Raw genomic sequence first — 22,930 nt, forward strand, 5'->3', positions numbered from 1 at the left:
ACACATTGTCTCACATGCAAATAGACAAGCACAGGTTTAGAAACTGTGCGATTTTAATCAGTGTCTGGCATAAGTATGCAGCAGTGCAACAAACCTTTTGACAGGGTAAAAAAAATGCTAAGAATTGCTAAGGCATGTGGTGTTGCTAAAAATACAGATGTCTCCAAGGGGATTATACGGGAGCAGGGATCAATTAGGAGTGTAAAACTATTATATTTGAATGATTTCACTCTGGTGTTAAGCATTTTTATTCATCATAGCAAAAGAAATAACATAATCTTTTAGCTTGGTTCAATTTTGATATCTGCTTAATTAAAGCACTGTTTTAGTTACACTTCTCACATAAATCCAGATGCAGTCGGATCTGAATTTATGTTGCCTTTATACAGGTGCTGAGTTAAATACACAAACATATATCTAATAGAAAGCATAAATATTAAATGTTATCTTTCAGTTGACATGGCTAGCAGACTCTCTGTGTAAAAGTGTGCACAATATGTGTGTGATTATTTGCTCGGCAATGTCCACCACAACTTGGCTTGGGATTAAAACAAAGGCATCTGGCCACCAGGTTTGGCACAGCTGAAAGGAATGTGATGCTTTTCTAAAAATAGTTGGAAACTGGTTGGAAGTTGAGATAAAAGGCTGAAAGAATGACAGTGAGAGTCTGAAAACTAAAGTCACAGAGATGCATTTTTAAACACTTTTATTATTCTGTTTGTTGCATTTATTACATTAACTTTACATATGTAAATAGTCATTCATGCATCCTTTGATTTTTTTTTCCTGTTGGATGCTACCTTGCATTCCTATTAAAAAAATCTGAACCCACTTTCAGAGTTATGCTAAAGTAAATGATGTGTTTCTGATCACTGTGTATGCTCAAACTCCACATACAGGTAAGTACTACTTAAATGCTTTTGTAGCTTTTGAATGACGTGCTGATCTTAAACTCTAATAACTTACATGCTGTTCGTCTGTTTACAAAGAAAATAACTGACAGATGCAAGTCATATGCTTTGAAATGAAATATTATTTCAACAGGGAAATAACATTTTAAAAGCACCGCTTTGCACATACAAACACAGTAATACCCAGAAGCGCCATTGTAATTCATTGCTGATCATATAAGCACGCAGGTACCACTTTGATCCAGAGCAAAAATATTTAGAGGAGTGGAGTCTTGTGAAATTCTCAACCAATTTTTCAAACCACTAACCATGACTGTACGATAGAGGCATCGAACAAGACACGCATTCCTTTCTGGGGCACCAAAAAGGTTTTACTGTTGCTCCCTCAGGCAATTGATTCAAGCCATCTGACCGTGGAATTCAACCTCTAACGAACACACATGGACACACACACACACACACACGCACACACACATCAAACACAAACAGACTTTGAAACGTGTAGAAAAGTTTGTAATAGATATTACATAAACAAGGAATCAGTATGCAGCCCTTTTAGTTCATCTAATACTACCGATGGCCCCACCCAACTATCACAATACACTGAAGCGACAGGGTCTTCAGCTGAGGTACAAGAGGAAGAATAAGTATCAGCTCATAGTGACAGTTAGCTAGTTATTTAAAGGATAAGGATGGCATTTTCTTTCCTACTGTCCAAAAATCATCCAAAATGTTAGTACATCTCTGCAGTGCAGGCGTGGCTGAGCAGCTAAATCTTGGAATATTTAATATAATTTCACTGTTTTAAAATAAAATTATATATATATGGTTTTTCAAAACATAAAGCGTTTACTGCCTATAATTTCAGCATGGATACATACAAATACACATTTGGTTTCTGCTAACTTGCTGAATATGAAAAATATAAAATAGCAGTGCACTCTTTCTTTAAAGACCAGATAAAAGACTAAGAGTCTAAGAGAGGAAAGTGTTTTGAGGACAGGCGATGTGCTCTCAAACAAGTACTTTAATTTGCCGCACAGAGACGTTGCTGTTGGTTCAGGAATGCCTGGGCATCGATTCATTCAATTACAGAGTCACACAGAGAACGACAGCGAGATCTGCTTAAGAGTTTCTCACTGACACCATGTGAGGACAGTCTTGGAGATTATATCAGAGGCAGCAGAGCAGAGTTAAGTGTTGTCCATTTGGTGCTCATAAATAGGATTGTACTGAACATCCTACAGAGGTGTGTCAGAATATCTTCCCTTTGTACCGAGATGATGATGATGATGATGATGATGAAGATGACGATAATGCAGGGAAATAATTCTGCAAGGCTGGCTCCCAGCATATCTTCTTGTCAGCCTCTGGTCTCATTTGTTTACAATTAATCAGCTGAAAACAAAAGTATGGGGAGAGAGTAAAGAACATCTAAAAATGCATTATAAAGTATAAAAATAAAGGTTTTTCTAATATTTAACATTTCCATTTCGGAAAAAAGTCTGAAACAGTTTAACTGTGGAAAGGTACTACATGTGAAAAAACACAGAGGCACAAAGTCAAAAGACAAAACGTGGTTGATCATGCAGGTTTTAAAAAAACATCAAATGACAATCACACTGATTTTTTACAGTATATGTAATAATATCTGGATCACAAATTATTAAATTAAATAATATAGTTTTATTGCAATCAGACTTTTTAAAATCTAGTTCCAGGAAAATTCGTTACCGTAAATCATTCCTATCAGAATAAGATGAGGTAAGTGGGAAAACTGCAGAACCTAGTCTCTGTCCAACTCTTCATTTTGTTCAGTGTATAAATGTGACTGCTTCCATCAGATTTTTCTTTGTAAAAGTCTTGTCTGTAAAGTTTTCTTTGACTTCTTTGGCTTTGGATGATTTCCTTATTCAGTCAGAACTGCTATACTTGGACTTCCTTCTTGCACAGACGGAAAACAGCTCTTAAATTTGTCAGTAAAGTGCAGATGGAGTGCAGGTAGAGGTATTTTGAAGCAGGAATATCATACCATCGATGTTCAGTCCTAACTGTAAATATTAACTAAACTTGGAGGACGTTATGAAACCCATTTCCAGATGGATAGATTGAATCAATATAGAAACTTATAAAAAGTGAAATAATACAAAAAACTGAGAGAACCAGAGACTTTTAGAAGTTTCTAGTCTTGAAATTAAAAAAGTCTTTCACTCTCAGTCTTTATAGTGCATGCCATTCATTTTTGTCTACAATCTCTCATACTTTTTTTGTTGGTTTTGTGCTTTTGTACTGCTCTTTTCTCTCTTTTTGCCTCTCCGCTGATCGACTGAGGCAGATATCTTCTCCTCTTTGAACCAGGTCCTACCAGAAGGCACTTCCTGCTACAGGGGAGTTCTCCACCATCACAAAGTGAATCTGCAGTTACCCCTAGGCCATGCGGCTAATGATAATATTAAACACAATTGGAATCTCAAATAATGAGTGCAACGGCTTCAGCACACATTTCTCCATTCATATATTCAATATTGTAAATGTAGCATTTATGTCACAAGTTGACTAAAGACAAGTGAGATACTGTTTAGGAGCAAAAGTTGGTTTCAGAGTTTACAGATTGAAAACTAACTGAGAAGACAGATCTGGTAATTTTATAGATATGAATAAAACCAGCTTACAGCAACATATAATATAACTTCCTGCTCCTCCAGGCTACTAAATATTAATGTAAGTTGGTGATAACTGAGAGCCTATCGATGGGGATGTTATTGTAATTAAAATGCACATGTTTACAATGCATTACAATCTATGTGTGCATAATAAGATTTGGAAAATGTGCAAAAGAATATCTTTAAAAGTCATTTTGACTTGTGAATGTGTGCAGTAATGTGGAGCTGTGTGCGTAGTAAGATTTGCAAATGTGTACACATATCTCCAAATCTGTATTCAGACTGACAGAGATGATTTTTTTATTTTCAAAACATTTACTAATATAATTATACACAGAAACTCAATACATATTTGCAGATTATAACACACTGACAAATCTCATTGGAATCTCACAATTAAGGTAATTACACAACTCTGGGCACAAATTTGGAACTAAATCAGTAAATTTACTTGACAGTGTATACCACAATATGTACGTGAGTGGATACTGTGAGTCATTTCACAATATCTGACCTGTGGGAAATGACTTTCTGACCATTATTTCAATATTATAACACTATTGTTGAAGAACACCACACCTGGCAACTGCTTCTTCATTGTTTTTGAAGCACCCAGGCAGTTTGCCTAAACCCACAATAAGAGAAGGAGCCCCAAATATTAGATTTCCTTGACCTTCAAATGATCTCTTGGCTTTAAGAGAATTACGATGGAGTGAGTGGAAAAAGTGTAATAACTTTAAAACAATTTAAGCCAAGAGACTGCCAGTATCAAGAGCACAGTATATTGGTGCACAAGCAGTTCTTTAACATTGAAATAAAAAAATACTGTTTTACTTCCAATATTAATTTAGTTTGTTCACTGTTTGAGTCACATGTTTACAAAGGGCGGGAACCATGTGTAGCTCTGCATGTTTGATTTGGCAGACACGGAGCCCAGTTCTCACAAAGGGATTTGTGTCTCCTCCCAGAATCAAATTAGGGATCTTTCACTTTTCAGGCAAATGTTTTAACAAACGTATTTTGAAGCTTTCATTTCTTAATGATACTGCATGTTTTGTAGCATTTATGAACATAAAGCAATCTAGTTAACTTGAGGTGACCAGCTCACACCACTAGTTACATAAAACCTGTGGACAGGTGGCTAAAACGACAGGAGTGTGGACATCAACATGAGATTTTTCATATGTATTCCTGATACAACCCTCAAATAATGACAGTGAGACATTTTTGGAGCTAAACAGTGGGCATACTCACCTTCTTTACGCAAAAAACACTTCCAAAGGCAGAAGCAGAGAGACAGGACTAACAGAGCTGCTACTGTAGTGACTGAGATCAGGATGGTGAGCGCCGTCCCGACTGGAAGGGAAAAATACAGAAATCTGATCAGCTGTTTTAATATCTCTATAAATAGATAAACATATAATTCTTCAATTTAATTTTGCTGTTAGTATTTCTGTGACTGTGTGTACTGAAGGGTTGTGCTAAATTGAAAAGTGCCTCTCCGCAGCTATAGACCAGCCCTGATTAAATCTCAGATTTAATTTAGTTACTGTCTGATTTCATAGATGTCTGCACTCTTGACCCATTAAACCAAGATAAACCACAGGTCATCAGAAAATGAAATGCCTGACAATAGCACACAGTTTACATATGCCAAAGCCTTCAGACCATTAAAAAAACAACAAAGATTTTTTAACCATACTGGTGAAGAATGGGAAAACACTAATTCACTCAGCAACTTTGCTGATTCACTTAAGCAGGTGATCACTCCCACTCTCATCCTTATCAGTTAACATGAGGCGCTGAGTAAACTAAGAGGCTCCGAGGACAGCCTGTTAGCTTAGCAAAAACACTTGAATAAGGGAGAGTTGCATGACTGGCATCAACAAATCATCTATGAGCATCTGTAACTTTCTATTTAAGATGTTCTCTCTTCAGTCTGCATGAAAACAGACATGTAAGAAGAGCAAATGATCATTTTATAGGTTGCTTGTGCAATATTGTCTTTAAAAAAAAGGCAAAAATCATACCTTAATCCAGCACTTGAAACAGATGGCATGCATTGTGGAGTTTTAGGGGTTTTGGGCTCTTATACAGCCATTGCTCTACAGTACCCCTGCTCATCAGATCTGAGCTTTCACTTCCAAATTTCTTCCTTTGATTGAGACTTTTAAAATAGAGAGACAGTAAGGCCATTTTGGTAATTCTGAACATTTAGTGAATCCTGGATAGGAAGTAAGTTACTGTTTAATGTTATGTATATTTAACCTCCTAGGACCTGCCGTCCACATATGTGGACATCACATTTTTGGTTATTTTGACCAAAATACTCAATTTTGCTCTACATGGGCCTGATATCCACTTATGAGGAAATTATACTGCTACTGTTCTATCAAAATTTTAAATGAATATCCTCATTTGTGGCCCTCATTTTTCTTAAAAACAAAAATAAGGTTAAAAAAAAATCTGGAAATTCTTTGTTTTTACATTCATCGGGCCCCAATATGCCCAAATATCAAAGAGAAATTAAAAATGCATGTCGTGGAAGAGTTCGGGTCTTAGGAGGTTAAATATTTATAGTATCATAATTCAGGCTTCTCTGGAGAAAAATCTATCTCATACTTTACCTCCTTATTTTGTGCTTTTCCCTAAATTTAAATCCCCCAACACAGCAGAAGAGATTCAGTAGTCACTGCAAATTTGCACATGGTGAGAACAGGGTGAACAATCCAAACACTGTCCTGGAGGGCTAACAGCACTCCACAATGAGCTATATTTGAATGCATTTTTAATTTTTATGGGCACCTCATATTCATGGCTCTGTTTTAATGAGTTGCAAGGCATCGTGCAGAGACTCCTGTGGTTACTGGAAGCCAGGAGAAGGAGGCGGTGCTGGCTAGTGGATCAGAAAGCAGGCCAGCTGTGTTATCAATCGTGGTCAAGCGAGAAAGGGCAGTGGTCTGTATGACTATCTACTAACAAGTTCCACCGCATCAGCCAAGGACACTGCCTCTGTGCTCAGCAGAGCATAATATTAATACACAGAGTCCATGGGTCCAAAATTGAAACACTGCTCAGAAGATCCATGAGGAAGCTTAAAAAAGCAATTTTGATTTGACCCTTGAGGTTCCATCTTTTAATGCAGTATCGAATTCTTGGATTTTGTGCTAAAGTAAGGTATCCAGCTGACTGTAGTTTCATTTTCATGAAGGTAAGAGTGGTATTGAAATGTTAATTTCACTATGTTATGAAGTGAAGATTGTCTTTATGCAAAAAATTGAAAAGGCTCCACAGACCTACATAAGACGAGGATGGGTCTGCAAGTACGGGAACAAGTGCAATGCAGTTTATGGGTGTCTTTTAGAGAACATTTAAAAACTATTTCTACTATCTTTTTCATTCTGGGTTGTAGTATTGCCTGCAGAAAGACAAAAAGTTTGTAACATAACGTAGCTCAGGGCAAAAAAAGCTCAGTCGCTGAGATCTTCAAAGAAGAAGGATTAGTAACACTAACTTACTCTTAGTGTTCATTGATACAGCAATTGGTGACTCAAGCCCTTTGTGATGCACCAAGCATTTGACCGACACGTCTTTAAGCAACCCAGACTGGACAGTCAGCGTACTGATCACCAGAGTGGTCCCATCATCTTGCGGTAGCTGTTTTGTCACAGGTGGGCCCATGGTGCGGTTGTCTCTCTCCACATTCCACACAATCTCTGCTGGCGGCCTTGAAACAGAGGTGCAGTTTGCCTCGATCACCCCTGGAGAAGTGGTTTTGTAGCTCACCTGAGGTTTTGGTAGCACTGCGAATAATAAATTTACACAAATCCAAGTTTATTGCAGTAAACCTTTCTGTTGCTTCAATAAAAATAAAAGCAGTCAGTGAAATATGAAAAGCATGCTGTGGTAAAGCAAGCATGTGTCATTACTTTAATCTATAAATTGGCCCATTGTTTTAGTTTGCATCATCTAAGTGTGCTAATTTAAATTTCTAAAATCGTATCTAATAAAACCCTTAAAGCCTTTCGGTTCAGCTAAGATATGTGAATTCCTGCACTCCTTAGATCCATAAGTAAATATCTGGCTGTTTTCAATTCTCTGTTCTCTGGGCTGAGAAAGGAATGTGATACACTGGAACTCAGAACATTTCTGTTGGCAAGAAAACATTTAGCCACAGATATCTGGCATTCAGAGTTTCAGCAATTTCTGCGAATTCTACGTGATAAACTTCACCCATCAACAGCCTTAGAGGGTGGGTCAAATCTGAGCTCAATCTGACAACAATCCAAACCATAATAATGCCTTCGTGTTGCATAGCTTGGAAGGACTGTGGCTTTTATTTAAAATGTAATACTCGTGTGTCCTAAACAGCAAATGTATTACAAGGAAGTACATTTTTGTCCCCGTTCATGACTATGTTGTTACCTATTACAATGGCACAAATATATACGTAAAAACAATCAAAGTATTGTAATTGCTTTTTCCCTCATGGTGGCGATTACTTTTGAGATTTGTAGTAAGTTAAGAGATTTATATATTACCTAATGTATACTGTGTCAAGCCTGGTGTTACAACTTAAATAAAAAATATTAGCATTTCTTTCACCACAAACTGTGACATAAAAAAGCTGAAAATGTATAATTTCATGCAGAAATTTAATGCAGCCATGAAGATGTGAACTCAGTGACCGCTTCACTTGTAGTATGAAAAATCTTCTTTAGAGCTTTTAAATCACATTACACATTTCTCCATTCCATGTTTTTCACACTCTAGTTTAACTACCCCTTTAACTACCCATCTTAGAGAAATGATTACAGCACCTTGTTAAATATATACCATGAAGAATTACCATGAAGCCCGATCTAAAGGCAAAGGGGGTCTGGCCTAGTACCATTTTTTGTATTAATGTAATTAAGAATACTTGTAATAGCAAAGATAATGTAAATGTGTCTGCATGGGCTACAATTGCTGTTGAACAGTATGTCTGAAAGTGGGAGAAAAGAAGGGCGTATTATGTCACACCCAAAGTGGAATGAAGTTAGAAGCCTGTTGGCAACAATAAGCATTAAGAATAAAACATTAATGCTAATCATGCTTCAGCACCCAGAACGCCTACTGTCCTGTACAGTTCAGTTTCAGACAAAAGCACGTGTGTTTCTTGAGATAACTGTGAGAGCAAGGGAATGGGAGAAAAGTGGAAAAGCAAATGAGCATAAAGAGAGAGAGAGAAACAAAGCACAGAGGGAATCACTGTCTGCCGCAAACACTGACAGAGTCATGCATCAGGACCTCGTTCCCTGCCTCCATCGTTCTTCCGAATGGTCCATTCTTTGCACGGACACACTCCTGTTCTGTTCTGAGTTTGTGTGTTAACAACAGCCTACTCTTGTGATATCATAAAATTGTTCAGAGGGCAAAATCTGGGAGAAAAGATGCACATTCCTATCTGAATCCCAGGGGGTACCTGTCTATCCTGCCAAAAATGTCTAAGTTAAATCGTCTCCTAGTTGCACTAAAGCCTGCCTCCTTTATTTTTCTCTTGGCTTCTAGCTCCAACTATTTTCTTTGTTCCATGCGAAAGTGACACTATTTTACAAAAACACGGCCTCAAAAAACTGAAGACTGTTGAAGTATCAGCCGCATTAACAACAAATAAAATCATAGCTCTGTGGGAGGTAGGGGACCTTGATTAGGTCCGCTGGTCCAGAGCAAACTATGTCAATTTGATGTACTGCTTTGGAAATTTGGTGTGAAATTCTGTGCGTAATTTGGTTCAGGGTGCCTCGATTAAGACTCTTAATGACTTTATTGGTCGCCTGACATTTCAACTAGTGCCACCAACAAGCCAAATCTTCCACTTGTCCAGGGCTTAATTTAATCTCAGAACAGCTCAATCACTTCCAGTTAAATTCTAGGGCCAAAGGGTAGGTTTAAGCATTTTACAAAGCAAATATGAGACTGTAATAGTCTGAATTAACTAAATCAAGTGAGTATCTTACCAATCACAGTCGATTTGGTACAGTCTGTTTCCTTGCTGAGTTTGCAGGGGAGGGATCTGCTGGGGAGGGATCTGCTGACAAGTGGACTTGTCAGGACAAAACACCAGCAGTAAAACTGCACGATTGCCACAAAGCAATTTATTGCACACTATGTTAAAGCCTCAGTTTGCCTTCGGCCCAACAAGAATTTCGCTTTTTATACTAACATAACTAATGTGAACAGTAAAATGTCATGGGAATACTTTTATAACAATACATAAACGATTTACCAGATATGGGATAAACTACACTATACTACTTCAAGACAAATATCTTACATTGCACTAACTGCCATTGTCGATGGACAATGGCAGACAGACAGTGACATAGACTGCCCAGTGTTAACAGCAACAGTTATTCAATTTAAGTGTAGTTATAAGGTTTTACTGCGAAGGACAACTGTTCATTGTTACTACTATGACCTCAAAGAAGGTCAAAGAAGGAAGAAGTGCCTCAAACTGGGAACACAGCTTCCAGAAATGCTGATTAGTTTAGCCCCAAAGACACTTATAAATGTTTATTATAACAAAATTAGGTTTGCAGAGTTACATCCAAACAAGCCACAACACTTCTGGATAGATTGACGCTTGGTTAAATGATACTTTAGCGGAGCTGTAATGTACAGTGCCATGCCCGGAGAGAACCAAACACAGCAAATCAGCACAAATGCCTAATGTAACTGCCGAGCACGGTGGTGCAGGGCTGATGATTTGGGCTGAGCACCTTGCAGTCATTAAGTTGACCACAAACTCCTCTGTATGCCAAAGTAATCTTCAATCAAATGTGAGACTATCTGTCTAAAAACTAAAGCTTGGTAAGGCTGGACAATGATGTGAGAATCTGATAAATTCATATTATTGCTCGTAAAGATGGTGCTATGAGTTCTTATCAATTAGTTTTGCACAGAATCATGTGAAAAATTTCTTTTTTGCATGACAAAAATTAGTTAAATGCTAATTTTGTAAGATAACTTCACAAATATCACACAGACTTGCTTTTTTTTTGCATATTGTTAAAAAATTATTTTTTCAACAGTACAGAGACTGTTCTTTTACTCCCTCTGATTTGTGCTAACTAGGCACTTGGTATGAGCAGATTACATAATTAATGACTATAGCAATTAGCAAAATATAAATTTTATTTTAAGAAACTTTTAAACTGTGCTTCATTTCTGATTTATGGTAAGTTTATTGTACATAAGATGTCTCAGGGTTTGTACAAATACTGAGTTCTTGTGTGGATTATCCTTTTACAATACTGAACCATAACAGCATCACCAGTAATAGCCCACTATGAAAACAGGTGTTTACCGTAGGTGGAGAGACAAACTGTGGAGGTCTTCAGCCCATCAGAACGTGTTTCATACATGCAGGTGTAACAGCCTTCGTCCTGGATAGCAACAGGCTGGATGGTAAGCTGACTGTCAGACAGGGAGGAAGTGAGCCAGACTCTCCCCTGGTAGGGTGGCTCGATCATGGGGTCGCTCCGTTTTGCAAAGGAAGCTACATCCGTGGATTCTCCTTGAGCAGAAATGTGCCTCCACATTATCTGTTGAACTTTTTCTGGCAAACCATAGGAGCATAAAAGGGAAACCTTTTTGCCGCTAACTGCTGTTTTGTTACCATCAACGGTGACTTGAGCTGGAGATTTAAAAAGAGAAAAAAAAAAAACACCAGTCAGTGAAAGAATGATGGATGAGAAGAGAAGATAAAGAAAAGAAAAAGGCAGATAAAGGGTGCAAACAGGACAATGTTAATATTCAGAAATATGAGACGCCCAAACAGAAACCAGTCACTGGAATCCACACCAGCTGTTTTTGGTTAGAGCCCTCCTCCCACTGCTCCACGGCTCTTTATTAACATGACTGGCTGAGTTTCAACATACTCATCAACTCTTGTTCAGAGGTGAGCAGTGGTTAGGGACATCAGTATTCACATATTTTCAATTTTAACAGTCGGGTGCAAAGGGCAGGCATCCAAAATCAGTTAAGAAATGGTGCACCACTGAGGACAGAAATGATGGAAACTCCATTCAGCCGACTGGCTTTTATGATTCTCATGTGGCGTCTCAATTTTAATCTTTGTTATTTCTCAAATATACCAACAGCTATTTCAGCACATCTCACATTTTCACATTCAAAAACACACGACACTGATGATACTAATGGCGTATCAACCAGTTGACAGGCCATCTTACTTCCACTTCAGAACAATTGAGCTCTTCAGTTTGACCCTGTGAATGACATCTGTCTCCTTCCTTGTGTCAACAGTTTACTCTTGAAGCCAGTTTACTCAAACTGGCTTCAAGAGCAGGTCTTCCCAACTAGTTCGCAACCATTCTTACTATGCCATAGAAGATTTTCACTGTGGTTTAAATAAGAGAGACCTGCATGTTTAGTGTGCTTTTCTTAAAAAAAAAACAAAAGCATTTTGAACTTTCACCCCTGCAAAGCCTGTAGGTCAGCTTGCATTACAATTCATTCATTTTTCATTCAGTTATGGCTGTGCAGACTGATATTCACTTTACATTCAGTGCAATAACAGCATCATATAAACTTTTATTAGTAAATCTTCATTTTTAGCCATTTTATGGAGCAGAAGACATTACGTTGATTGCAGGAATCTGAGAAGAATGCACAGAAGTCCACTAGAGGTCTCTGAACTGAGCCAGAAACACTGCTGTAAAGGATCAGTACCTTAATCCATACATGAAAGCTACTCATTCTGTCCTGTAACAGATTGGTACAGCTTCAGAAATGTGTACAAGCACACAGGATTTACCTAAACTATAACATACTGCTGTTGCGCCAAGATCATTAATGTTAATGTCAGTGTTATCATTAATGGGCTTACTCACAGGTCACTGTGAGACACGTCGATCCCTGCTTTGAACCAGTAGGGTGCAGGTCAAATATGCAAGTGTAGCAGCCTTCATCACGGAAGCCCACCCTGCGAATGATGATAGACGAGGTGTCCTTCGCGGACGACGGGGCGAGTTCCACATGCTGCTGTCCGCTCACACTCTCCCTGTTGCCAGGCTGGTAGGTCAGCAGGGTCTGGTTCTGGACATCTAGCCAACGCACCTCTCTCAGGGATTCACCTCGCTCCTTTGAAAGACTGCAGGTCAGAGTGAAAGGCTTCTCCACTGGTGCTTCCAGATGCTGGGGTGCTGTTACTCTAGCTGGAACAACCACCAGAGAAAATCATAAGCTGATGTATAGAACATCCTCACTTTGGCTTTTTCCTTATGCTATAAGCGTGGTTTGGCACACTCACCTTGTAGGCGTCCTGCCATAAGCAAGAGTGAACACAGCTGCAGACAGGAGGCCTGGATCATCATCTTCTTCACTGCTCATTCAACAGAGAGGAAAACGAGAGTTACTGAGATTTAACAAATGATGATAGTCTGCTCCTGTGTGAATATACCCTCTCCTATAATTTAAAAAAAAATGACGATCCAGTGATGCAGAATAAAGGCTGAAAAGGTAAACTCACTTTATCTTACTCAGAAAGCCAGTTAAACTGCTGTATTCAACAATGTACATTTTTTACAGAGACTTTACTCCATAAAGCATTTAGTGAGATGCAGTTCAAAATATTTCCGTACATCTAAAAATTAAGTGCGCAAAGACTTTCAGATCATACCCTGAGTAAGTCGCAAAGTTATCACAGTAGAGATGATTAAACCGATTCAGGGTTGAATTTAAGCCTAACGGCTCAAACCCCAAATTAAATACAACTGTAGATAATTGCACGTCAAAGAAATTAATGATTACATAAGTGTTGTACTACTTTGCTGAAATCAGATCACCTGTAGTTAATCAAGTGAATGAAACAAAATTCCTTAAAAAGATTAATAAATCAAAAGCCCTATCATATACAAATTATAGACCCATGAGACTAAATCACTCACCTTTGTGTACCAAAAAGCCAAACAGTTTAAAATCTTCTACCTCTGCAACATCTCGCTCATCCTTATGATTTGTCAGTCTTGGGAAACTTCACTCTAGAAAAAGATAGAGACCGCTTTTACTCATCCAACTCTTTTCCACTGTGCGCACATCAAACTCCGCCGTGAACACCAGCCGGCCAACAATGAACTGCGGTGAGGCGGCCACAACAGGCTGAACCACATAGCTCATGTTTTGCGCTCACAACGCCCTCTGGAGGGACTTTGTGTGCATTTCTGGTTTCACAAAGCCTGCAATCAACCATGGACTGCAGGACGCAGCTGACAAGTGTTTCATTTTGATGTCAAATACACATTATAATAAATTAGAAGTTTGAGTAAAAACATATTCATTTAAGGTTTAACGCTTTCATTGGGACTTTGGGTAAAACCTCATAGGGTGACGTCAGAAAACATCACTATTTTTCAAACTACTCTAAGGCTGAGAGGAGTGAATGAAGTAATACATATATAAATAGTAAATACATAAATCTTATTCATTAAACTGCTTCCTTTAGGGGTCTCCAGTGTCCTCCATCTTACCCTATCCCTAAGATCCTCCAGTGTCGCATCCCTCTGCATATCCTCCTTCACAACTTCTATTGACTTCTCGAAGATCTTCTTCTTAGTCTCCTGCCTGTCAACTCCATCTACAGTTAGCATACTTTTCCCAGTATTTCCACTATCCTTCCACTGCACACGTACAAACCAAAACCATCCCAGTCTTGCCTCTCTAAATTTGTCCCCAGGTATTAAAAAGTGAATGAATGATTAAATAAATGATATTTATAAATAATTCACAATTTATTTGAAAAGATTAAAACAATTTAACGCTATGGTTGAATACAGTTTTTATTAACTTTATTGAAGTAAAGAAAAGTAAGAAGTGCGTTGTAGTTGCGCTTATTTTTTTTACGTCTACGTTTTTACATATGGAAAAAACAACAATTGTCAAATAAATGAAATTTCTGATAAATGTAAATAATATAGCCACGTTCACGGTTTGCTATAAAATTAAAACCATATTTTATAGCGAAATTTATTTTTTTGTTTTTGACGTCATAACTGTGAGACGGAAGTGTATTTGCAGGAGTCATCTCGGTGACGTCCCTTCGCGGGCAGTTGCTTTAACATGACAGTTTAATAACAGTTGCTCCAAATATGCGCTTCTTAACGACATAACGAATAATTTGCATTCAGATCGGAGAGTTTCTATCATGTCAGCGTGAACGGAAGCTGTGCTCGACCCAGTTACACATGCTCAGTTAGTTTTCGACGCACTAAACTGTCATCATGTCGTTTCTAGTGGACTCAGTCATTATGTTCACCTCACAGGTAATGCTGAGCTGGAAGAGTCGACTGGTTGTAACTCGTGTTTAACTTCGTACACACGGACATGCAGCGACAGGTCTAAGCTTTGACTCTCAAGTGTATCCTCCCAATATCACACCGAAAACGCCTTTTAAAGACTGTTAGCTTGGTGCTAGTTTACAGATGTCACAGACCTTGCTAAATATCGAAGTTGAGTTGTGGTTGTAAATAACTTCATTTAACAGAAGAATAACAACAACTGTTAGGAATTACAAGTTGTTTTCTTACCTAAGCACAAGCGCCTCCACTAAAATGTAAGCTTTGAGAGTACATTTTGAGAATGTTTACATCCCTTGAGTACTTTAATGTGTATTTGCTCTACATGGTGATTTTAACAAAAGAACATTCAGGCTGCTTCCTAGTGAATTGCGAGGATAGACATACAGTAGGTTTGCTGTGCAGGAGAACTTGTGGATTATGTAGTTTCACAAACTACAAGTAGGTTTAGCTGAGTTTCGTCAGCTTCACACTTGTGAATGTTGGATTTCCTTGTTGCAGAATGAATGCTTGTTTTGTAAGGTGGGTGGAACCCCATGATCGATGTTGTGCCAAAAACTGATTTCCAATGTTTCCATGTGTTTTTTAAGTGTAATGTCTTTACTTATATTTGTAAATTAACTTTAGTGAACAGGATTTGTAAGGGGGTTATATATAAAATTTAAAAATTACCAGTTTTTCAAGTATCTTCATAACTCTGTGTTATTGCACCTACACTATAACCAAGCCGGTCCTTTTTGGACATTTGAAATATGTTTACAGAACTATTGTTATATATGTTGTAATTTCTGCTGTCCTCTTGGTCAGATTACTCTTTTTTTAAGTGTATTTTTTCTTACTTGATAAATAAAGGATTTATAAAAGTCACTGCCAAAACCTGATTTTGGCTTGTGACAGGAATGTTGAGGCTCAGGATGACTTGGCATATACCGAAAAACAGTTTTTGGCAGACGACCACTTTTTGGCACAACACCTGATTGCAAATAGGTGATAAGTGTTTTTGGTGCAGGGCTGCAAATTGGGAAATAGAACTGGAACCGCCATTGATCCCAGTGATCCCACAGCTTACTGGACATTTTCATAGCCAGTAAGCTGTGATAATGTGAGAATTAGCTAGTGAACAGGCACCTATACCAGAAACCTGAAGCTGAAGACATGCTTTCGTATTTAACTTAAGCGCATATTTATTTGAACAAATCCATCAAACTATCTCTAGCTCTGATAAACTGAAATTTGATGGTATGCACTTCTTTGTCCTCCACATACCTCCCACTTTATTCCACACAGGTTCTGTTCTTTGGTTTCGGCTGGTTGTTCTTTATGCGGCAGCTGTTCAAAGACTATGAGGTACAGTGTCTTTACTTACAAATTATCACCAGGATAAATAATAATAAATCTAATTAGAAAAATTTAAGTGTTTAGGTTGCTTTGTAATTAATTAAATGTGTTTTTGTTTGTGTGCAGGTGCGGCACTATGTTGTCCAGGTGGTTTTCTCTGTCACCTTTGCTTTTTCATGCACGATGTTTGAGCTCATTATCTTTGAGATTCTGGGTGCCTTAAGCAGCAGGTTGGTGTATTTTCTGTGAGATTTTAGTCTGTTTTGTTGCTTACAGTCAATGAAAGACGTGAGCCTTTATGTGTTTGCAACAGTTCCAGGTATTTCCACTGGAAGCTGAATCTCTACGTGATTCTGCTGGTTCTAATCTTTGTGGTGCCTTTCTACATTGGTTATTTTGTTGTCAGTAACATCCGCCTATGTAAGTTCGCCACTTTTGCACACTAAAAAATCTGATTTTATCACTTAAAGTTTTCTAAACTGTTTGACATCTCTCTGAGCAGTGCAGAGACAGCGGCTTCTTTTTGCCTGTATGGTGTGGTTTACCTTCATGTATTTCTTCTGGAAGTTGGGAGATCCATTCCCCATCTTGAGCCCGAAACATGGTGAGTGCACATAGCTCACTTTATTTTCCACCAGTCACTTTTATGTTCTCACACTGCATAGAGTATTTCAAACATTATAATTTTTTTTAAATACAAAGGTCCCATCTCTAATATTGTACTTTGGAAAGAGTGTTGAAGGGCAAGCGAAGAGTTGTGATACTTCAGTCTGATGCTTTGTGGGGGCTTTGTGTGTTAGGGATTTTATCCATTGAGCAGCTAATCAGTCGTGTTGGTGTGATCGGAGTCACTCTCATGGCTCTGCTGTCTGGGTTTGGTGCCGTCAACTGTCCTTACACCTACATGTCCTACTTCCTCAGGTAAGCTCCACTGTGGGTGTATTCTGACATCACTTTCAGCTATGCTATGTGAAACAGAAAGTATATTTTTAGCAGGGCTTAAAATGAGGTAAATACAACCTCTGTTAAACAACAGCATATGATACATTACACAGTGCCATGATTTATTTAACAAAGATGGATGAATCCAGAAGCAGCGTTTGAAAAACTAAGCCCACCCTTACTGCTTCCATAGGAATTAAGAGGGAAAGTAACAGCCAGGTGCTGATAATCAAATGCATTTGATTTAGCGATCATCAGCAGATCAGTTTGCTGGTCTGGAGCATTCAGGTGTGTATTAAAACAGTGCCAAGGAGGAAAGATATCTGCAGTGATCTTACAGAAACAACTGTCACTGCCTGTTAATCTGGGAAGGGTTATATATCTGTCATTTACAGCAAGAAACATTATTCATAAATGGACGACATTTAAGACAGCTGCTAATCGTTTCAGAAGTAAACATCCCAACAAAGTCACCTCAAGGTCAGACCGTGCGATGCTCAGAGAAACTGTAAAAACACCAAGAGCTATATCTCAGATTCTACTGAAGAATTGTGGTTGGTTTGGAGGGTTTTCAGAAAGCCTCTTTGCTCTAAAAGGAACGTGGCAGCATGAGTTTGGTTTGTATGTGAAGAAACCACAAGACATCTTTGGAGTGGAGATGTTTGGTCATATTGAACAGTGTCATGTGTAGCAGAAACTAAACAGAGCATATTAGCACAAACGCCTCATACTCGTACTGAGCATAGGAGACCCACTCCCCATCTATCAGTCTCACAAATGTGTGGGATTGATAAACTGGGAAACGGTTAATTGAGGTTATTGCTGTTAGTGGTTTCACAAGCTGTTGCATCATGGTGTATACTTAGTTTTTCACACTGCTTCTATGTTTTTGTCTTAGTTTTGTGAAATAGTGACACAGTGTAATATGTCACATCATGGTTTGTTCTTAAATAATTTTAGAGCCTGCTAGCCAGATGACTTTATTATTATAATATCCTGATAATTGAAAGAGGCTGTACATTCTTTTTACCATGACTGTAATCATGCATTATATTAATCTGAGTCTCACTGATTATCATACTCACTTTTATCTTTTTTTTCATGGCAGAACTCAAACAAAAGATGACACTGCCTTTATGCTTTGTGCTTTTGTTGTGTTCATAGAAATGTAACAGACAGTGACATCCTTGCTCTGGAGAGACGGCTGCTTCAGACTATGGACATGATTGTCAGCAAAAAGAAACGGTAAGAAAAGACTTTTTGTTTTTTCTTAAACTACAAAACCATATTTGTGTCACACTTCATAGATTTTTTTTAAACTATTTTTAAAGAATTGCTATGACCCGGAGGCAGATGTACCAGCGTGGGGAAGACCAGAACAAACAGACAGGATTCTGGGGCATGATCAAGAGTGTCACCTCTACACAAACGGGCAGTGAAAGTATCCTTTATGCTTATAATGAATAAAACTTGACACACGGGGTTGCCACAGCAGTTTTACGTGGTGCAACATGACGGGAATTGTGTCTTATTTGAAGCCTAATTTCTGTGTTACTATTTTCAGCTGTTACTGAATATCTCCATTTTAAGTAGGCTTAAATATTTGTAGTCATCCTTGACTTCTTTCTCCAGACCTCTCTCTGGTCCAGCAGGAGGTTGACGCTCTTGAGGAGTTGAGTCGGCAGCTTTTTCTTGAGACTGTAGACCTCCAAGCCACTAAGGTAACAAGTGTGCATGTGTGATCACACGCACACTTTGCTGTGGAATTTGGAGACCATCTCTAATTTATTGTATATATTTTTAAAATTCCTCATCTATAACAAGTTGAACATCCCATCTCAGTTGTGATTTCTGTTCTTTTGATTAGAACCCAACCGATTTATCAGTGGGTCACTAGTATGATCTGATACTAGCTACTTGCTGATCTATCTGTATTGGCACTTGCAACAGCTGATTGACTGACTATACAAGAGAGGAGAAACACCCTTCAATCTTGCTACAACTGTTGATGCTGCATAGTTTGCCCACCAGAGGGCACTCCCCAACCACTCTGGTGGGAACATGCATATTGGGAACTGATCTGGGCAGAGTTGGGCAAAACTTGAGCAAGTAAATTAATAACTACCCATAACAAATGGAGTCAGTGAGTCTGCCAATGTATTGGAATATCTTATTTTTTACATCAGCAAATATCTGTCTGAAATATTAGCTGGACTCTTGCTGAAACCAGGTCCAGTATTCAGGTCCCTTTTCACTCTTGCTTATTCTTCAGTAAGTATCAAGTAAAGAATTCAGGTCATGTTATGACTTAATAGCTGTTCAGCTTTCATCATCATTACTCTGTTAAGCTTAGTTATTGATCTGTAACATATCAGGGTCCCTATAACATATGCACTAGCATGAGTCCCTAGCATGATGTGAACCATTTACATTGCCTGTCCACCGTATAGAGGATTACACCACTACTCCTTGTAAAATGCTGATTCTAATATGTTAATAACGTGGCAAGTGTGGTTGTTATTTTTGTGATTTAAGCAGGTAAGGTTTAGTCTGAAGCACAAAGCGACTTGCATGCCTGTGTTTTCCATAGAAACCATTGTTTAATTGAATGTTTTGATTAAATCCAAGAGGACTCTGACACCATAACAGCACGTCCTGCCTTTATAGACACATTTATTTATACACACTACGCCCTTTTCTTGTATGTAGGGTAAATGATTTGCAAATTTTTTAACACCACCTTTCTTTATCTGCAGGAGCGAATTGAGTACTCAAAGACATTCCAGGGAAAATACTTTAACTTCCTTGGCTACTTCTTTTCCATCTACTGTGTGTGGAAAATCTTCATGGTGAGAATATTCGCATAATGTACTCTGGCTTTGTTTTTGTTTTTTTTCCATTCATAGTGACATACATAGTTTTGGTTACATAATAAGTGTCACTGTGTATCTTTATTGCACTAGATGTAATAAAATGTTATTCTTCTTGTAATTATAGGCCACTATAAACATAGTGTTTGATAGAGTGGGAAAGACGGATCCAGTGACGAGGGGCATTGAAATTACGGTGAACTACCTGGGCATTCAGTTTGATGTGAGACACACACCCATGCACACACAAACACAAAGCTGTGTTTCGATTAGTTCATAAGACTCGACCCAAACATAAACAATACTTGTCTTACCTTAATGTTTAAAAATTAAATCTTTTTTACTGAAATTTCATGTTATGGGGCCTTTTTTTTGTTCTCCAGACACCTCTCCATAATTTAGCTGTGTAAATATGTCCCCATAACATGAGTAATACACAAGACCTGCAGCAATGTCATATGTCACGTAGACTTGTTTTCTGCAAGAACTCTGATCATGCTCATAATTTTTTTGAGTTCTCACAGTTCACAATTAAAGATCCTTGGAATCACTTTTGAATTTAAATGAATAGATGGCTACAAAATAAAATCTTTTATTTATTTTTGCTTACACTATTTCTCACGCCACTGTTTTTCTTATTGATTTTTTGTCTTTCTCACTTTTCAGGTCAAGTTTTGGTCCCAACACATTTCTTTCATCTTGGTGGGAATAATCATCGTCACGTCGATACGTGGCTTACTCATCACCCTCACCAAGGTAAAGCTGTCACTTCATAAGGTCTTTTTAGGCAGTTCATCTTGATCCTCATGATCACTTTAATGAAACATTTTCTGCTAATTATTTTTTAGTTTTTCTACGCAATATCAAGCAGCAAGTCTTCCAATGTCATTGTGCTTGTCCTCGCTCAGATCATGGTGAGTATGTCTGCCTTACGCCTGTGTTTTTAAGAAAACCTGCAGCCTACAAATGACCGTGAATTTGAATCTTTGTTGTCATTGTAGCAATGAAACTGAGGCGCAATTCTCTCTGTGCAAAAAACCCACCCACATAGTTCCTCAATAAAATGTAAAAATTAAATTAAAAATATATAGAAAAATATGTCTATAAACATCAAACACAATTGTTTCCATGTTGCACTAGCCTCCACTTGCCGGTGTTGATTTAAATACCAGCAATAACCTGTGGTTGTAAACATGAGACTGAGTTGTAAGATTGTAAACATTGCATAACAAGTTATACTGAATCAAATTGTCTGTAACTGTAATTTGGCAATCAGAAGTTTCTGTGCGTCTCAATCCAATAGGGGATGTATTTCGTGTCGTCTGTGCTGCTGATGCGTATGAGCATGCCATTGGAGTATCGCTCCATTGTGACAGAGGTTCTGGGAGAGCTGCAGTTCAACTTCTATCACCGCTGGTTTGATGTCATCTTCCTGGTCAGCGCTTTGTCCAGCATCCTCTTCCTTTATCTGGCCCACAAGCAGGCACCAGAAAAACACATGGCACTCTGATCTCCTGAAGTACATCGCCTCTCTTTGGACTCGTGATGCATGGGCTAACTTTTAAATTTGGAATTTAGAGATATCCAAAATTACATTTTTTTTATATGTATATGTTGGACATATTTACCTGGACTGCCTTTTCCTGAATCAGGAATGGTGGATTTGGGGGAATAAGTTTTGGGGACCTTTTGGGGCGCAGAGAACAACTTTGAACTTGGACTCTCTTGAAATTAAAGTATTTACAGAACATTATTATTAGGTTTTTTGATTTTCTATTTGCAAATACAAACACTGTTTCATTTGTTTACTACATTCTTTTCTTTCTTCATTTTCATGACTGGAGCTGACCTGGGGCCTGTTCACCATATGTCAGTGAATGTTTCAGCTGGATGAAATTGTAAATGGTTTGGTTTAAGGCCACATTTTTCACCATCTTGGATTATTTGCCACAGCAGCATACTAAGACCACACCTACTACTTTATTGTAAATTACCATCCATCGATTATGCATATACCATATTCAGGGTCGCTGCAGGCTATGCCAGCTGTCTTAGGTGACAGGCGGCCAGTCTATCACAGAGCTAACGCATAGTGGCAAACAGCCATTTAGAACTATCAGTTAGCTGTCAGTACCTGGAGAAACCCACGCAACCAGGGAAATCATGCACACTCCACTCAGAAAGGCCTCGGCGACCTGGTGGATTTGACCTCCTTGCTGTAAGGGAAAAGTGCTTACCGTTGCACCACCATGCTTTCTGTTAATTATAAATGACATAAAGATTAAATTTCAAACTGCAGATCACCGCACAACCCTGGCTGCACGGTACACTGATGATACCAGGAGCATTTAAAGTGGGGAGAATGATGCGTGATTGTCACGATCCTCGAGTGTACTCTGAGTCGTTGCTGTTAGGGAGATACCACTTTAGTTGGGAGGGAATAATTAATAAATATAATGTATTACTACCACATATTTGCAAACCAAGGTGTGATTTCTTGTCCTTGCTTTTAAACAATTATGAAGAAAATATTTTTGAATATGCAATAACAAGAATATCCAGTGAGTTAACTTTACCTTTTAAAAATAAAAAGCACTGATAGAACGTGCCAGTTTTTCAAAGAAAGAGAAGGCCACCTGCTATACTCTTGAAAATCAGCTGATAAATATTTTGGTGGACAGGCTGACTTTTCCAGCTGGGTTCAAGTCAGACCCAGCTGATCTTCTCTCGGTTGAATATATATATTTTATTAATTTTCCCCTTTTCACATTTGCTTTGAAAGTAGGTTAGCATTTACCCATTTGAATTTATTGTATTTTCCTTTTTTTGTTTCAGCTCCTTGGTGTGCAGCT

The 22,930-nt window shown here is 38.2% G+C and overlaps 2 protein-coding genes across 2 annotated transcripts; one reads left to right on the forward strand and one right to left on the reverse strand.

Moving 5' to 3' along the window:
* Positions 1 to 1,015: 1,015 nt before the first annotated feature.
* Positions 1,016 to 13,696, reverse strand: zgc:113337 (uncharacterized protein LOC503741 homolog). Its single transcript, XM_063498212.1, has 7 exons — positions 13,525 to 13,696; positions 12,888 to 12,959; positions 12,469 to 12,792; positions 10,923 to 11,252; positions 7,093 to 7,377; positions 4,829 to 4,930; positions 1,016 to 2,309 (listed from the first exon to the last, which is right to left on the reverse strand). Exons 2-7 carry the CDS (start codon positions 12,949 to 12,951, stop codon positions 2,302 to 2,304), a joined length of 1,113 nt encoding a protein of 370 aa, XP_063354282.1. The 5' UTR covers positions 12,952 to 12,959; positions 13,525 to 13,696; the 3' UTR covers positions 1,016 to 2,301.
* Positions 13,697 to 14,652: 956 nt separating this feature from the next.
* On the forward strand, positions 14,653 to 21,831 carry si:ch73-390b10.2 (Golgi pH regulator). Its single transcript, XM_063499642.1, has 14 exons — positions 14,653 to 14,895; positions 16,216 to 16,275; positions 16,393 to 16,496; positions 16,580 to 16,686; positions 16,769 to 16,870; positions 17,067 to 17,187; positions 18,373 to 18,453; positions 18,540 to 18,649; positions 18,841 to 18,929; positions 19,965 to 20,057; positions 20,206 to 20,301; positions 20,745 to 20,834; positions 20,927 to 20,992; positions 21,382 to 21,831. The coding sequence occupies exons 1-14, from the start codon at positions 14,854 to 14,856 to the stop codon at positions 21,586 to 21,588; spliced, it is 1,368 nt and encodes a 455-aa protein (XP_063355712.1). The 5' UTR covers positions 14,653 to 14,853; the 3' UTR covers positions 21,589 to 21,831.
* The last annotated feature ends 1,099 nt before the right edge of the window (positions 21,832 to 22,930 follow it).

This window comes from Pelmatolapia mariae, linkage group LG16_19, assembly GCF_036321145.2.
Source record: "Pelmatolapia mariae isolate MD_Pm_ZW linkage group LG16_19, Pm_UMD_F_2, whole genome shotgun sequence".
NCBI lineage: Eukaryota > Metazoa > Chordata > Actinopteri > Cichliformes > Cichlidae > Pelmatolapia > Pelmatolapia mariae.

Excerpts from the sequence above, each read along its gene's own strand:
- si:ch73-390b10.2 (XM_063499642.1), top strand. The coding sequence starts at position 14,854 with ATGTCGTTTCTAGTGGACTCAGTCATTATGTTCACCTCACAG. Across the intron at positions 16,497-16,579 it reads CTGGGTGCCTTAAGCAGCAG|TTCCAGGTATTTCCACTGGA; the intron begins GTTGGTGTATTT and ends TGTTTGCAACAG. Across the intron at positions 20,058-20,205 it reads GTGTGTGGAAAATCTTCATG|GCCACTATAAACATAGTGTT; the intron begins GTGAGAATATTC and ends TTGTAATTATAG.
- zgc:113337 (XM_063498212.1), bottom strand. The coding sequence starts at position 12,951 with ATGATGATCCAGGCCTCCTGTCTGCAGCTGTGTTCACTCTTGCTTATG. Across the intron at positions 12,793-12,887 it reads TATGGCAGGACGCCTACAAG|CTAGAGTAACAGCACCCCAG; the intron begins GTGAGTGTGCCA and ends TGGTTGTTCCAG. Across the intron at positions 7,378-10,922 it reads AGTTTGTCTCTCCACCTACG|TGCTACCAAAACCTCAGGTG; the intron begins GTAAACACCTGT and ends TATTATTCGCAG.